The following is a 15,993-nucleotide window of genomic DNA, read 5'->3' as shown; positions in this document are numbered from 1 at the left end:
GACTTGGGCCAACTTAGCGCCACTATGTCCCTCTTTCGATCCAACATTTTCGTCAAACACAGAGGTAGTGGCTGTGCGTCAGTATCCCTGCGTTCCGATCCACTCTTTGTCGTATCCGCCAGTCCCTTTGCTGGTGTGCTTTTTGTTCATCTATCGCCCCAGTGACCTTTGTGCCCCCTTCCATCTGCTCTGACCGGTCTGCCGTCCGAGCGGCGTTGCTTAACCACCGGTGGGTGCCCCCTCCCCCTCCCGGAACCGCCCGGGGGTGGTGACTCCCCCCGGCTCGCGGTCGGCTGGCCCGGACTGGTGGTCAGTGCCCCAGTCCCAGCGCCCAGTATTGCAATGCTCTGTGTGCCCGTCCCGGTCTGTGGCCGTCCGGCTAATCGGCGCTACATCCGGCGCGGCGTGACGCCACAGTCGGCCGGCGCCGCCAGCACGTGCCACTGCGACACCCTCCCCTCCTCTCCTCCCCCTCCTCTCTCCTCTCCCCTCCTCCCTCCTCTCCCCTGTCCTCTCGGCCGCCGCCGCCCCCGGCCGGCCCCCGGCCCCCGCTACCGCCCGGGCCCCGCCTCTGACGGGGCAGCGGCCGGCGCGGTGGCAGCGATGATGTCTGGCCGACATACGCTGCTGCGTGAGAGCGCAGACCGTGATCCCGAACAGTCGATGGACCGGGTACGGTGTGGTCAGTAGGCGGGCTCGGTGTGGACGGGACACAGCGTGCCCGTAGTGTGCAGTCGCAGCCCGCCGGCCGGTCGGCCCGAGTCGGCGGGCCGCTGCCGTGTGCCGATGACGCGGCCGACCACGCTGCAGCCAAGGCCGCCGGCCCGGCCCGGTCCGGCGCGGCGCGGTCGACTTTCCTGGCCGCGCCGCGCCTCCCCGCCGGCCGGTCTGCCGCCGGTCCGCCGGCCTATCCGCTCCGTGCTGTGCGCGCCGCCCCGGCACGGCACACGAGCGACCGGCCGCGGCGGCGGCGCTCCCGTTTTTGCGCCGTGTTTATGAGAATTGAATGATGACCTGCTCTGTACGGCCGGCCGCCGACCGGCGCCCCTCCCCCCCCCCCTCGGTGGGGCACGAGACGCCGTTTTCCGGCTGCACTTGGGTCCTGTGTTTGCTGCATTGCAGATTTTCCTCCCAGTCAACTGAGTGTGCAGCCCGGTAAAAATAGCCTTGATCTAGCGGCGTATGATGGGGCTGGCGGCGTCGGGGCCCGCCAGCCGCCGCGCGGCCGATCGGGGGCGGGTGGGGGTGGGGGGGAGGCCGTTCCGGTGCGGACTGCCGGCACTCGGCACCAACCCGCCGCAGCCCGTCTCTGCTCTCCTCTGCTGCCCGTCACCCGCCGTCCGCGGCTTTGTTTTGCCGTGCTCGGTCGGCCGGCCGTGCTGCGATCGGTCGGAGGACGCGGCCAGTCAGTCGGGGTCGAACTGACGTCACTCGTAGCGGCGCGCCGACGACGACCGGCGGTTTTGTGCACGGCCTCTCGTAAAAACAGCGCCGGCCCGATCTGGAGCGGTCGCTGGCTGAGCGCGCCCTGCCTTTTTGCGGCAGAACTGCGCGGCGCCGGCTGGCGATGGCTCCGAGTCAGGACTTTCCTCTGTCCTGGTCAGGCCGCTCAGTTCCTCTGCCAGTCGGAGACTGCTGAATGCCGCTGCTTGTTAGAGGCCGCTGAAACCCTCCGCTAGTCAGAGGGCTGCCCGTACCCGCCGCTAGTCAGAGGTGGCTGGAGCCCTCCGCTAGTCAGAGGCTGCTCGAACCATCCGCTAGTCAGAGGTGACTGGAACCCTCCGCTAGTCAGAGGTGGCTGGAACCCTCCGCTAGTCAGAGGCAGCTGGAGCCCTCCGCCAGTCAGAGGTGGCTCGAACCCTCCGCCGTAACGGTGTCACATCTCATTTCCTTGCCCGGTATTGTTGGTTCAATAATGCTCGAACTCGTCCCCGATGGACCGATTTCGTTCCCCGTGCCCCCTGACCCGGCCCTATTCTGCTCCCTGTCCCCTGTTGTAATCGCTATTTCTGCCCTCTAACCCTGCCCCCATCTGTATCTATGCCCTATGAACCTGCCTCCCACCACTGCCTTGACTTTGCCACTGTGCCGGTCCCCTGGTCTGTCGTCCCCTTTGACCCTGACCCTGAGGCTGTCCCTGAGACCGCTCCCGAGCCTGTAGGCTACCCTCTGTCGGCCTGTCTCGCCCTGACCCTCTGTCGGCCTGTCGACCTGACCCGATGTCAGTGTCGGTCTGCCCCGCTCTGACCCGGTGTCAGTGTCGGCCCTGACCCGGGGTGTCAGTGTCGGCCTGCCCCGCCCTGACCCGGTGTCAGTGTCTGCCCTGACCCAGTGTCAGTGTCGGCCTGCCCCGCCGTGACCCGGGGTGTCAGTGTCGGCCCTGACCCGGTGTCAGTGTCGGCCTGCCCCGCCCTGACCGGTGTCAGTGCCGGCCCTGAGTGACCTGACCCGGTGTCAGGGTCGGCCTGCCCCGCCCTGACCCGGTGTCAGTGTCCCGCCCTGACCTGGTGTCAGTGTCGGTCTGCTCCGCCCTGACCCGGTGTCAATGTCGGCCTGCCCCGCCCTGACCCGGTGTCAGTGTCGTTCTGCCCCGCCCTGACCCGGTATCTCTGTCGGCGGCAGGCGCAGGAAGCGTTCCGGCGGGCCGACGCTGACCTCAACCTGAGCCGGGCCGAGGTCGAGAAACAGAAAATGGCCGCTAGCATCAAGGGTCAGCAGAGCGAGGACTGCAAGAACGAGTACGCCAACCAGCTGCAGCGCACCAACGACCTGCAGGTGCGTGACGGTGGGGTCACACAGCGACACACGAGGTCACACGGGGTCACACAGCGCACCAACGACCTGCAGGTGCGTGACGGTGGGGTCACACAGCGACACACTGGGTCACACAGCGACACACGGGGTTACACAGCGACACACTGGGTCACACAGGGTCACACAGTGACACACGAGGTCACACAGCGACACACGGGGTCACACAGCGACACACGGGGTCACACGGGGTCACACGAGGTCACACAGCGACACACGAGGTCACACAGGGTCACACAGCGACACACGAGGTCACACAGCGACACACGGGGTCACACAGGGTCACACAGCGACACACGAGGTCACACAGCGACACACGGGGTCACACAGGGTCACACAGGGACCTGCGGGGTCACATAGCGACACACAGGGACCTGCGGGGCCTCGATGGAACGTTAAGGTGACGCGGGATCTCCGGGGCCCCGCAGGGACATGTAGAGTAGAGTCACACTGGGCCACACCGAGGCGCCCCTCCCCGTCTGTAGGTCAGTGTTATGTACGTTATCGGTGCGGCGTGGTGCGGTCGGCGCCCACGAGCGGGTCGGCGGGCCGGCCGCTGCCTGGCCGCCCCGGGTCGGGCCGGGCAGCTGACTCACGTCCGGCCCGCCCGGTCCGGCGCCTCGGCCCGCCGCGGAGCCGGGCACTCGGTGGTAGGACCGCCGGCCTGCTCCGCCTCCGTCTGTAGCGGGCCGACCGCGGTCAGGCACATGCTATGCTATCCAACCCAATCGCAGCGTTCGCTAATTTGATAGGGAATGTATTAACTATTACGGTAAGCGTAGTAAGTAGGTGCTTAGTTGCTGAGCGTTTTATTTGATATCTAAGAAGAAGCTTTGATGGCACATTGTTGTGACCTGCTGGCTCCCACAATATTCAGCCTGGGACGTTCTCAGTTCCTGCCACATCGGACTGACTGTGGCCGTCCTCCGCGGGCAGTGTCCCAGGACGGTTTCAGTGTCCCCCCACCTCAGACTGACTGTGACCGTTGCTCGGCCGGCAGCACCTGCACTACACGAGCGCCATGCCGGCGCTGTTCGGCGAACTGCAGGCGCTGGACGAGCGGCGCGCGCGCTGTATGCAGGCGCACATGCGACGCGCCGTGGACATCGAGCGCCACGTGTTCCCCATCGTCCACACGTGTCTGGACGGCATAGTGGCCGCCGCCGACGAGATCGACCCCGACCGGGTGAGCGAGGGGGGCACGTGCCGCCGGGACACGGGGCGGCGACAGGTGCGGGGGGGGGGCGGCCGGCCAGCAGCGCCGGGACGGGGAGCCGCGGGTGGACGGATCACGACTAACGAGCAGCCTCTCGGAATGGGGAGTGTGGAGAGGAACGTGACTGCTAGTGCTGACTGATGGGTCTAGGTTTGGGTGTGACTTTCCAATTAATGTTCCCCGTAGGGTGTACGAACTTTTTATCGAAATCTGGTCTGTAGCATACTTACAAGAAATTCAATTGACCTGACCTGCCCCGTGCGTACAGGACTCTCAGCTGGTGATCGAGCGGTACAAGTCTGGGCTCGAGTCTGACCTGACCTGACCTGACCCGTGTACACAGGACTCTCAGCTGGTGATCGAGCAGTACAAGTCTGGGCTCGAGTCTGACCTGACCTGACCTGACCTGACCTGCCCCGTGTGTACAGGACTCTCAGCTGGTGATCGAGCGGTACAAGTCCGGGTTCGAGTCTGACCTGACCTGACCTGACCCGTGCGTACAGGACTCTCAGCTGGTGATCGAGCGGTACAAGTCCGGGTTCGAGTCTGACCTGACCTGACCCGTGCGTACAGGACTCTCAGCTGGTGATCGAGCGGTACAAGTCCGGGTTCGAGTCTGACCTGACCTGACCCGTGCGTACAGGACTCTCAGCTGGTGATCGAGCGGTACAAGTCCGGGTTCGAGCCGCCGGAGCCGATACCGTTCGAGGACCTGTCGGACGGCGGACGGCCGCCCGAGCCGCCGCTGGGCCAGCTGCCGCCGCCGCCGGCCAGCTCGCCCAAACCGCACACCGTCAAAGGCACCCTGTCGGCCAGAAAGTTCGGCAAGCGCGGCGGCATCTTCGGCATCTTCGGCGGCAGCAAGGTCGGTCCTCTGGTCTGGCGGGAGAGGAGAGGGGAGGGGAGGGTAAGGTGGTCTGGTGTGACGGGGAGGGGGAGGTCGGTGGTGTCTGGCGGGACGCGGTGCCGACGGGGAGCACGGCTGGGGGGGAGGGGCTCGGGTGGGTGCCGGTAGAGCTAGTCTGTAGAGCATGGTAGTGCGCAGAGCGCGGACGGTGCCCGGCTGGAAGTGGTCCCTGGCGGGCTGCTGGTGGCCGCGGCTCGGGAGCAGACAGAGAGTGAGTGCGCCTCCCGTGCCGCGCCGGTACGTCTGTTGGCCGTGCTGGGGCGGGCGGCCGCTACCGGCTCTTGTCTCTCCTCCCGGCGGACCGGAGGAGGACAGCTGTCACTCATATGACCCGGGAGGGGACTGCTTGTCGCCCGGGGTACTGCGGCAGGTCTCTGAATGGTGTCACTAACACGACCCGGTACTGGTCGGACAGGGACAGTAGTTAGTAGGCGGTGTCTGGGGGTGCCACTAACACGACCCGGTACTGTTCGGACAGTAGTTAGTATCGGGTGCGGTGACTGACGTGCTCTAACCCGGTGTTGGCTCGCTGAACCCCTCTCCTCAACCATTCACATGGTCCTGTACGACGATTTTGAGCCTCTCCGTGCCTGCTCACCCATCAATGTCGGCTCCATTGTCCGAGCCGCTCAGGACCGGTTGATTCCTGGTCCCTCCCCTGTCCTGTCGGTCCCTCGGGACTGCCCGGTCCGTCCCAGTTGCGCCCTTCCGCCCTCCATCAGCCCTGCTCTGCACGCCCCCCCCCCTTTCCGTTCCTCTCGGCCGCCCCTGGTGTGAGGTGCCGGTACTAACACTCCGTCTGCCCGCCGCTCGTCTCCGTCTCCGTCTCCGTCTGGCCGCTCTCTGCTGGTCGCGTCTCCGGCCACCTCTGACCGCCGCGGTGAGTACGGACCCTGAGACACAGCGGACACCACGGCGCGATGGTCTGTCCCATTCCGTGAGATTTTCTCCTTCGCTACCGTCGCTGCTGCCGCCGCCGCCGCTGCTGTTCGTGCTGCTGCTGCCTCTGCGGCTCCCGCTGGTGCTTCCCCCACTGTTGCTGGTGCCGGTGGTGCCGCTGCTGGTGGCTCTACTGCCAGTGCTGCTGGTGCTAGTGCCGTTTGTGTTGGTTTGTTTGTGTTGTTCCTGCTGCTTTTGGTGCTGGTAGTGCCGCTGGTTGCGTTCGTTGCTGGCTCTCTGCTGTGTTCACGGAACTATCGCGCTTCAGTCACCTGTGCGTCCTCCCCGCGGCTGTTGGCGGCCAGGGATGGGTCAGGGGCGAATCCGCTCCGACTCCGCTGGGTGGTGGTGGGTGGCTGCTCGGTCCCGGTATCGCCCGGGATTTGTGTGGGGGCTGGTGAGCTGGTGGGCTACCTCGGCCCAGGAGGCGGCACCGCGCCAGGTCACAGACGCCGCTTCTGGCCGTGCTTTCCCAGCTGCGGCCGCGGGCTGGCGTCTGTGACGCTCCTTCGTGGCACGCTGTGGCAGTGTGTGGAGGGGTGGGGAGAGCCCTAATGAGGTGACCAGCCGGCTGAGGGGAGTGGACGCTTGGTTCAGCCTGTAGCGCAGTTCTGTGTAACCTGTCTTACGTGTTCGTGTTCACATGTGGTCAGGTGACCGGCCACCAAACCATCAGCTGGCGTGCTGCTTACAAGGGGTATGGTGCCTGCTTTCAGCTTTGTGCGTTTTCGCTTACAAACAGCACCAACTCTTGTTACCTTACGAGCTCAGCTGCGCCCCGTTCTGTTTGTGTCTGCTGCGCTGCTTTCGCTTTTCTCTGCCGTTTGTATGGCGCTGCCGTTCCCAGCTCTGTGGTCTGGCATACCGTCTCCCCACCCTGGGCGGTAGGTCAGGTCTGGCGTACCGTCGCCCCACCAGCGTTGGAGGTCGGGTCTGGCGTACCGTCTCCCCACCCCGGATGGGAGGTCGGGAGTGGTGTACCGTCTCCCCATCATGGGTGGGAGGTCGGGTCTGGTGTGCCGTCTCCCCATCATGGGTGGGAGGTCGGAAGGTGTTGGGAAGGATGGCGCCACCCTGGCCCAACGCATCCTCTAGTGGGCCGGGGGATACGGACTTGCTCAATGACTGTCGAATTTCGATACGGTACTGAATGTATTTATTGGTAAATAACACATTTATTGGTTATTGATGTCGGGTTGGCCCTGCCCTTCCCCTGATCGCACACCGCCGGCTGGGCACTGACCGCTGCCCTTTCCCGGCTGGGCACTGACCGCTGCCCTTCCCCGCAGAACAATATGGCCAACGCGTCATTCGAATCGTTTGTGAAGGAGGACCTGGACAGCCTGCCACCCAACCAGCGCCGGAAGCGGATACAGAACCGGATGGACGACCTGGCGGCCAAGATCAGCCAGGAGACGTCCACCAGGTGAGCGGGGCGGCCGGGCGGTGGACGGTGGACGGACTGTGGGCGGTGGTTGGGCGGGCGGTGGGCGGTGGGCGGTGGACGGCCGGGCGGCTGGACTGTGGTCTGTGGTTAGACTTTGGGCGGACGTGGACGGACTGTAAACCCTGACCGGACTTTGAGCGGTCTAGATAGGAGCTGTATTCGGTAGACGGACTGTGGACGGTGGTCGGGCTGTGGACGGACTGTGGACGATGTACGGTGGGTGGGCTGTGGGCCGTCTGTGGACGGGCTGTCGGCAGCTGACAGACTGGGGGCGGGCGCGACAGACCGGCCGGTCTAGCGGCCGACAGTCGGTCCATAAGTCGGTGAGTGGTGCCGGTGTACCGGGTGGGACTGTGCCGGTGGACCGGGCGCTGGTCAACTGTGAACTGCTATCGGAGGAGGCTATCGGAGCTGTGCCGAGGGACTGTCCACAGGAGGTGTATGACCGTCTTCGGCTGTCTGCCCCGCAGGGACGGTCTGATGAAGATGAAGGGCGTGTACGAGAGTAACCCGGCGCTGGGCGACCCGCTGACGATCGAGTCCCAGCTGAGAGAGAACACCCAGAACCTCGAGCGGCTGAGACTCGAGCTGCACAAGTTCCAGAGGTCAGTGCGGGAGCGGACCCAGCGGCGGTCGGACCAGGGGCGGGCGAGGGGAGTGGCCGAGCTAACACGGCATCAGCTGACCTGAATCGGGCCTGGTGCGACCTTTGCTGACCTCTGGCAGGTTGCTGGACGGCGGCGGCCGGATCAGCCTCAGTGAGTCTCTGACCTGACCTGACCTCAACTGACCTGACCTGACCTCTGGCAGGTTGTTGGACGGCGGCGGCCGGACCAGTCTCAGTGAGCCGGACAGCAACCTCAGCCGCTCGGCTAGCGACTCGTCCATGGCGCGATCCGGCGCGGCGGCGCAGGGTCAGTCGGCGCCCTCCACGCCGCCGGCCAGCCACGGGTCAGTACCACTGGGGAACGGGCGGGTCAGTGGCAGCCACTGGTCACACGGGGTCAGTCGGCGCCCTCCACGCCGCCGGCCAGCCACGGGTCAGTACCACTGGGGACGCAGTGTTAGTAGTTAGTACATCAGGGGGACACAGGGCCAGTACCACTGGGGAGCGGGCGGGTCAGTTTGTACTGGGCAGTGGGGACGGAGGGTCAGTGTTCTCAAGCGGATCCACAGACTCGATAGTAAATTGTGTGTACTGTGGACTTGTGCTCTGAATTTAACTATTTTCAGTTTTCACACTTGTTTGTATTTCATTCTGAAGAACCTGGTGCAGGTTAGAAAGCTCAGTGTCCCAGACTCTCGCTCACATACCTAGGAGGTCGAGTGTGCGGTAACGTTAACTGTTAGCGTGCCAGGTCAGAGGTGTTGTTTGTTTGCCCTATGGGCGAGGTAGCTGCAACAGCTGCCCCGGGTGGGAGCCATGACCCATAGATCATAAGTGTGTGGTGCTGTTATCTGACCGTGCTTTGACTGTGCTCTGATTGTGTTCTGCTGTGGTTACTGTGCTCCGACTGTGCTGCGCTGACCAGATGCTCCAACAGCCCCGAGTCGGGTATGTGTTACTGTGCTCTGGCTGTGTGTTACTGTGCTCTGGCTGTGTTCTGACTGCGCGGCGCTGACCAGGTGCTCCAACAGCCCTGAGTCGGGCCTGGGCACCTCGCACACCTCGCTGCCGGACTCGGAGTCTGACGAGGACCACGCGGACGGCCCGGCGCCGCCGCCGCCGCCGCCGCCCGGCGCCGACGACTCCGAGCAGGCCGAACACGAGGCCGACTTCAGCTACGGCGACGAGCCGGCGCTGCCCGTGCTCGGCCAGGCCAAGGCGCTCTACGCCTTCGACGGTGAGTGACGGAGGCGTCCCTTCTGACAGACAGGTGGCGCTGGAGGGCGGCACGGGGAGGGCAGACAGAGGGGCGCTAGGGACACAGCGGCAGGGTAGTGATCGCCGTTGGAGGAATGGTGGTAGCGATACGGCTGTCGGCTAGATCCCCGGAGTAGGCTGCTTTGGTTTGTCCGATTACCTGCGGAGACTGCCACGCTCACGGCGGCCTCTGCCTGTCTGCTCCGGTCCGGCCGCACCCGGGTGTTATCTATCGCTCACACTGCTGTCTGAGCACTGAGCAGTGTGTCAGGGACCTTCTGTCTGTCAGTCCGGCCGGTATGGGCTGTCTGGGTGTGTCGGTGTGTACTGTCGGTCTGTGTATGTGTCGGAGGTAGTGCAGTGACCGGCCGTCCCACCCGACAGACGTGTTGGCCGACTTGTCCGCCTCGGACGATGACATCGTGTGCCTGCCGCTGCCGCCGATCGGCTCCGGCCGCGGCCTGTACCACTTCCCAGGTCACTGAGCTGTGCCGTGTGTCCGTCCGTGTCCGTGTCCGTGTGTGTGTGTGCGTGTGTGTGTCCAGGCCTCCCCGGCGCCGCCAGCACGGCCCCTCACTGTGCCACGGCGCCGGAGCAGCGGCCGGCGCCTCCCTCCCTTTCCCCGTCCTCCCCGGCGCCGCCAGCACGGCTATTCCCAGTCCCACGGCGCCGGAGCAGCGACCGGCGCCTCCCTCCCTCCCCGTCCTCCCCGGCGCCGCCGCCGCCCGCGTTTGGTGTTTGGCTGCGCGGTGTCGAGGGCCGGCGGTACTACCAGCCGTCGCCTCCACTCGCACTACCCCGCGCCGCGGGTGTTTGCCTCATTGGTTGGTGTTTGTGTGCACTCTAACTTCTTACCCATCGGCGCATACGGCCGAATATAATAGCCATGACGTCGTATGCACTTCGTATTATCGATGCATTGCCGTAGCACGTATTTGGCTCAGTGTTAGTCGTATTAAACCCATTGCCGTTACAGGAACGATCCCTATTGTTGTATTTAATAGTGTTCTAAGAGCATGCTGTCGCCTGCCTCAGTAAACAGTAATTTTGCCGTATCCGCTATCCTCCCGCGCCGCCGGGGACCCCCACTGCACACAGTCTGTACTGGCCATCTGGGTTAGAGGGTGCCTCTGCAGGCGCAGCACCGCTTAGACATAGGTGTGGTGGGCCCCGATGTGCCGGCACTGGCTGTCCGGCTGTGAGTGGCGCGAGTGGCGGCACACATTCGCCGCCGTCCGCCGCCGTCCGCCCCACGGACTGCTGATGGGGTTATTGATGGCGGCCGTCGTGCCGATCAGGGCGCCGTCGTTTTTACCGTGCTCCGCCGCGGCCCAGACGTGATATATGGGCGCGGCCTGCCGCCGAAACTCGCCAGCCTAATTTGACAGCAGCGTGCGCCCGACAAAAGTTGGATCGAAACGGCCACTCTGATTAACTGTCCATGATATACTGCGCTGCGGCTGGGTGGCGGATCCCAACAGGCCATCAGCAGCAAATTGTAGCTCTGTTGTAATGGAACATGATCCGACCCACGCTCGAAGTTTGTAGCAAAAGGACATCTTGTTTACATCGCCTCAGCTGACAGACAAAAAATGACTGAATGTGCACTGATTCAAAGTGGAAACAATGTGCCTGGGCGAGCATCGTAGTTCTGTATTATGTATAGCCGTAACTGGGAGTATTTCTTATAATTTGGCTAACGACACTGCATTCCGTCGGTAACCTACCCGTCACTGTGACCCCTGTCCCATGATTACACTGACCCTGTCTGTCCGTGCAGCCGCCAGCGAGGGGTCAATCCCCCCCGCTTCCGACAGCCCCCCCCCCCCCCGCCGGTCCCTGACTGTCCGTACAGCGGTCAGCGAGGGGTCCATCCCTCTCCCCCGCTTCTGACAGCCCCCTGGTCCCTGACTGACCCACTGTCTGTCCGTACATACAGCGGCCAGCGAGGGCTCGATCCGTCCCCCCCCCCCGCCTCTGACGGCCCCCGGTTCCTGACTGACCCCCTTTCTGTCCGTACATACAGCGGCCAGCGAGGGGTCCATCCCCCCGCCTCTGACAGCCCCCGGGTCGCTGACTGACCCCCTGTCTGTCCGTACAGCGGCCAGCGAGGGCTCGATCCCGATGCAGGAGGGCGAGCAGCTGCTGGTGATCGAGCTGGACCAGGGCGACGGCTGGACGCGCGTCCGGCGTCACGACAGCCTCGAGGAGGGCTTCGTACCGACGGCCTACCTGCAGGTGCTGCTGCACCCGGCCTGCTGAGGGCGGATCAGGTCAGCGCACACCGAGTCACAATCTGCTGAGGTCAGGTCAGCGTGCAGCGTGCCTGGGCGGCCGCGCGGCGCGCCGCCGCGATCATATCAGAGCGCTGCGGCCGCCGGCTGTGATAGGCCGGCGGCCGGCCGGTCAGGTCAGGGGTCGCGGCCGGTCACCGCGGCTGCCGGCGGAGTCGGCCGACCACCGTCCGCGCGGGGCGGCGGCCGGCCCGCGGCAGTGTCCCGGGACCCTGGCAGTCCATGACACAGCGTGCGGAGAGGACGTTTGTACCGAGTACGACACTGTACCCACACATGACTACGACAAGTATACTGAATTGTTTAACCAGCCGGCTCGGCGGACCGAGTTTATACCCTGTCGACTGGGCGGCGCTCGTTGCCGTTTTATGTTGCGTGACGCCGTGCGTCGCCGCGCTTAGCTTTAAGGTCGCCCTGTGACGCCGGGGAGTTGTGTCTGTTTGTTGTCGGCAGGCCTCGGCGGGCGCTCGGCCGCTGGGGCGTGTTTGTATGTTTGTCTTCCGACCGGGTCCGCCTTCAGGCTGTGACCGGGAGTCCGGTGTGTGACCTGTGTCCAGTGTCCGGTCCGTGACCTGTGACCGGGGTCGGGTCTGTGACCAGACGGTGACAGCCGCTGTTCGGAGTGTGACCGAGACGGTGTGTGTCCGTGCGGCGGTCGCTGGTGTGTGTCTCTGTGTGTGTTTGTACGTGTGTGTGTGGATGCTGCCGGCGCGTGGTTACGTGATATTCATAAACAGTCGCGGTGGGCAGAGCGGCGCAGGCCGGGACCACTGTTTTACCGCCATCACCATAACTCAATACAGACGCGAGGACCTTCCCAGCCGCGCCTGTGGGCAGTGTGAGCCGGGCGCACGGGGCGGGGTCGGGCTGCTCAGGAGCGGGACGGTGGGGGGACGGCCCGGTCCGCCACCCCTTCCTCCTGCAGGGGGGTCGGCGGGGGCAGACCGGGCCGGCTACCCAGGGACGGCCCGGTCCGTCACATCGGCAGTGGCAGACCGGTCCGGTTACCCAGGGACGGCCCGGTCCGCCGCCCGCCGTCAGTGGTGGTGGTCCCCCCCCCGGGTATGGGACAGCGCCGAAACCGCTCACAAATGCCCTGCTTCAGGGGCGATCTGCACACATTGGCCACCTCCGTGCTCACATTCAACGTTACAGAAAGAGGATAATCTGTATTCACGAGATAACGCGGCATCATCCATGCTACTTCCACGCTGACGCTACGTCGGTGTCAAAACGGATTCACCGGCATCCTTAGCGCTATTCCACTGTTAAAAGCTCTAAACAGGTTCTAACCTGTGTCTTGTACGGGTAGACGCGCGCGACAGCACACGATCGGAATACTATCACTAACTAGCATCTAAATATATCGGACCTACTTGGCTGAGCTGCTATTGTATCCTCAGCTGTTTTACGACTCACGACACTACGATGAACTTTTTGACTCTCCTATAACTTGCCACATGAGCGTGCGATGGTACCCTCATCGTCCGGTGTGACACTGTCCCGGACACGTCCCCAGTCTGTGTGACACTGTCCGGGACCCCCAGGCGGTGTGACACTGTCCGGGACACGTCGTCCCCAGTCTCTGTGACACTGTCCGGGACACGTCCCAGGCGGTGTGACACTGTCCGGGACACGTCCCCAGGCGGTGGGACACTGTCCCGGACACGCCCCCAGGCTGTGTGACTGTGTGACACTGTCCGAGACACGTCCCCAGTATGTGACACTCCGGGACCCCCAGGCGGTGTGACACTGCCCGTGGCGTGTCCCCAGGCGGTGTGACACTGGGCAGTGTGACTCCTATAGTGACGCTGACCGGCCCCGGTTCTCCGCCGCCGGCCGTCCCGCGCCGCCCGCCCGCCCGCTCGGCGGTGACGTACGGTGACTAGCTGCCCGGCGGGCCGGCCTTGTACTGTTGGCACTGCTGCGTGTCAGCTCAGCTGCGGCGAGCGGGGACCGGCGGCCGCTCAGGTGCCCGCGCCGCCGGCAGGGTCCGTGGGGTCCGTCCGGTCCGGGCTGAGGGTCAGGTCGGCAGGGTCCGTGTGGCCACTCCCGTCCAGGCTGAGGGTCAGCAGGTCGGCCTGGAGCACCATCAGCTGACTGCGCGTCACCTGGTGCTCCCGGGAGACGGCCGCCAGCTGCTGGCTCAGCTGAAAAACACAAACACAGTGGCTCACACAGTGTGGTAGGGCCGCCACTTCGCTGAGTCAGATACAAAAGCCACCACAATGTGTCCTTGCTGGGCCGGAGACAAACGATAAGAGGACGGCCATTGATCCACCTTACTGCGAGGGCTGCCGGCTCCACCCTCCAACCACCTCCAGTTCCCACCGGACCCGCGCTGAACCCCTGTGGTCCGTCTGACCCCCGCCAGTCCCCCGAACCCCCGCGGCTGGTACGCACCCTGTCTGCGCGCTCGGGCAGGCCGGCCTGGCGCTGGCGCAGCTCGTCCACGGCCGTCGTCAGCTGACCGCAGCCCACGTCCAGCCGCGCCAGCTCAGCCTGCAGTGCGGCCGTCCTGGCGTCCAGCTTGGTCTCCAGCTGCTCCACCTCCCGGATCAGCACCGAGGTGGACTGCTTCAGCGCGCGCGCCGCGCCCGTCCTGCCGAGACGCCGGGGTGTGAGCTGACGGCGGAAATCACCTCACAGAGACGGTACCCATCCCGGTCCATGGCCACAGCACTAAGTCTGCCTCTATCATATCCGTCCCTCCCCCGCTCCGCCCTCCACCCTCCATCCGTCCCTGTGTCGGCACTCACCCGTCAGTGGCGTTGAGCCGCCAGCTGAGGAGGCGGCCCTCGCTCTCTGCGCCCTCCACCCGGCGCTCGAGCCGCTCCAGTCGGCGGCGCTGTTCGGCCAGGCCGGCGGCCAGCTCGCTGCGGTTCCTCTGGTCCGCCACCTGGCGCTCGTCCAGGCGCAGCTGTTTGTCGTACAGCACCTCCAGCACGTCCGCCAGCACGCGCTGCCGAAACCGGGCGCCCGCCGACCGGCGACCGTGGCGCCGCCGCCGGCCGCCCGACGAAACTCCGGCGGGCACACCCAGCAGCAGCTCGCGGCGCAGTGCTGACACCTGGCGGCAGCAGATAGAATTGATACTACCGGCCGGGCGCAGAGCCCAGGACAGATGGCGTCCACCGTCTGTCATGAACGTCTGTTACTGTGGCGAACCCACTTTGGCAGGTAACCGGGTCCCAATCGGGGAGCACGTGGCTGTGGCGGAGAGGAGGAGAGGAAGTGCCGATGTGCTCTATGGAGCGGTGTGTCTACGGGCGGTACCGTCTCCCTGCCTTAGAAGTTAGACGTATATCGGACATAATATGCAACCAGTTTAATCATACCCATGTGTCTATTAATTTCATAAATTATCCTGTATAATTTACAGTTACGATGTTTCGCATCATAAATAACGTACCCTGGGAGTGCACCCGACCCCTGGCGTTCCGCCTTCAGTGGCTCATGGCTCTATTAGCGACAGGCGAATGGAGGCTCTGGGCGTAACCGATGGCTTTTGCTGCGACCTAAGGGAATGTTGATATGTAAATGGATAAATAAGGACAGAAGAGACACGTTCTCTGCCACCGTAGTTTGGCAGTGAGAGATCAAAACTAACTCTAAGTTTTACTTTTACCGCTCCCCGGCCGAGGATGGCAGTCACTCCTGGACGCCCTATTGTAGTGGTGTCAATTTCAGAAAACGTATGTCCAAAGTCCGTCCAATGTCCAATGCTTACGTCGATTGTCCGTCCAAAAATGTCCAAGCCAGCCATTTGTCCAAAGATGTCCGACACCTACGCAATAGTTTACACTCAACACTGTTATCTAATTTGCTTTTCATGTACCGTTATAAGCTCAAAAGTGTTAATCATATCGAATGCTGAGCTTTCTAATAGCCAATCAATGTTAAACACGACTACTCTTTAAAAATGTTGAGGTGTAGCAAGCGATTGTCCAAAGTTGTCCAAAGCCTGCGGTCATTGTCCAACCGAATTCCGAATTGGACATTGGACAAAATCGGAATTCCGAAGATTCAAGTTCCGATTGACACCACTACCCTATTGCTATAGCTCGGAATGTGCTCACAATACAGTCCAAGACCAGCCCAACATTTGGGATACCGCCTGATCTTCGATCAAAACCAAATCTTCAAACACCATCCAGCCGCACTTTAAGATCAAGTCAGGTCGCCGACATGACGTCATAAAGGTAAACCTCTCCACCGAAGGACAGCATCAATGTGATTATCTGGAACCGTTGTATCAGTTGATCCGGCAGTTTTCTGACCTATAGCGCGTCCCTGCAGAGCAAGGTAAAACGGCTAACTGGAGGGCACGAACTCAGGGGTATGACTATTAACCCGCGCCCTGCTGGGGGGGGGTGTTTGAACACCCCCCCTTGTGGTTTTTCGCAAATATCTCAAAAACGGCGGCGCGGAGCGCCGCCGTTTTTGGTACACCTTATCATACATCAATTCTACACATGTTGTGAAAATTTCAGACCAAGGTCATTCAAGGTCAGG

At 63.5% G+C, this 15,993-nt stretch overlaps 2 protein-coding genes across 15 annotated transcripts in view; one reads left to right on the top strand and one right to left on the bottom strand.

Moving 5' to 3' along the window:
- LOC122377809 (formin-binding protein 1-like) overlaps positions 1–12,298 on the top strand; it is a 39,779-nt gene extending 27,481 nt beyond the window's left edge. For 4 of the 14 annotated variants that reach the window (XM_043358285.1, XM_043358248.1, XM_043358266.1 and 1 more), the window contains exons 7-15: positions 2,623–2,775; positions 3,812–3,997; positions 4,671–4,892; positions 7,163–7,299; positions 7,791–7,925; positions 8,131–8,271; positions 8,947–9,164; positions 9,569–9,661; positions 11,286–12,298. In XM_043358285.1, coding sequence (XP_043214220.1) covers positions 2,623–2,775; positions 3,812–3,997; positions 4,671–4,892; positions 7,163–7,299; positions 7,791–7,925; positions 8,131–8,271; positions 8,947–9,164; positions 9,569–9,661; positions 11,286–11,446 — 1,446 coding nt within the window. In that variant the 3' untranslated portion in view covers positions 11,447–12,298. Of the gene's footprint in view, positions 1–2,622; positions 2,776–3,811; positions 3,998–4,670; positions 4,893–7,162; positions 7,300–7,790; positions 7,926–8,130; positions 8,272–8,323; positions 8,361–8,946; positions 9,165–9,568; positions 9,662–11,285 lie in introns of all 14 variants that reach the window. The other 10 variants (XM_043358313.1, XM_043358324.1, XM_043358305.1 and 7 more) reach the window with 5 other exon arrangements.
- A 329-nt stretch (positions 12,299–12,627) lies between these two features.
- The window catches only part of LOC122377802 (trichohyalin-like), a 56,716-nt gene continuing 53,350 nt past the window's right edge, over positions 12,628–15,993 (bottom strand). The window contains exons 4-6 of the mRNA XM_043358235.1: positions 14,238–14,548; positions 13,882–14,080; positions 12,628–13,628 (exon numbers count right to left, since the gene is read on the bottom strand). Of these exons, the coding sequence (XP_043214170.1) occupies positions 13,446–13,628; positions 13,882–14,080; positions 14,238–14,548 (693 nt within the window). The 3' untranslated portion in view covers positions 12,628–13,445. The remainder of the gene's footprint in view (positions 13,629–13,881; positions 14,081–14,237; positions 14,549–15,993) is intronic.

This window comes from Amphibalanus amphitrite, unplaced genomic scaffold (genome assembly GCF_019059575.1).
Source record: "Amphibalanus amphitrite isolate SeventyFive unplaced genomic scaffold, NRLGWU_Aamphi_draft 000006F_arrow, whole genome shotgun sequence".
In the NCBI taxonomy this organism is placed as follows: Eukaryota; Metazoa; Arthropoda; class Thecostraca; order Balanomorpha; family Balanidae; genus Amphibalanus; species Amphibalanus amphitrite.
Note: the sequence above shows the minus strand (reverse complement) of the source record. Positions and strands in the feature narration are given on the sequence as shown.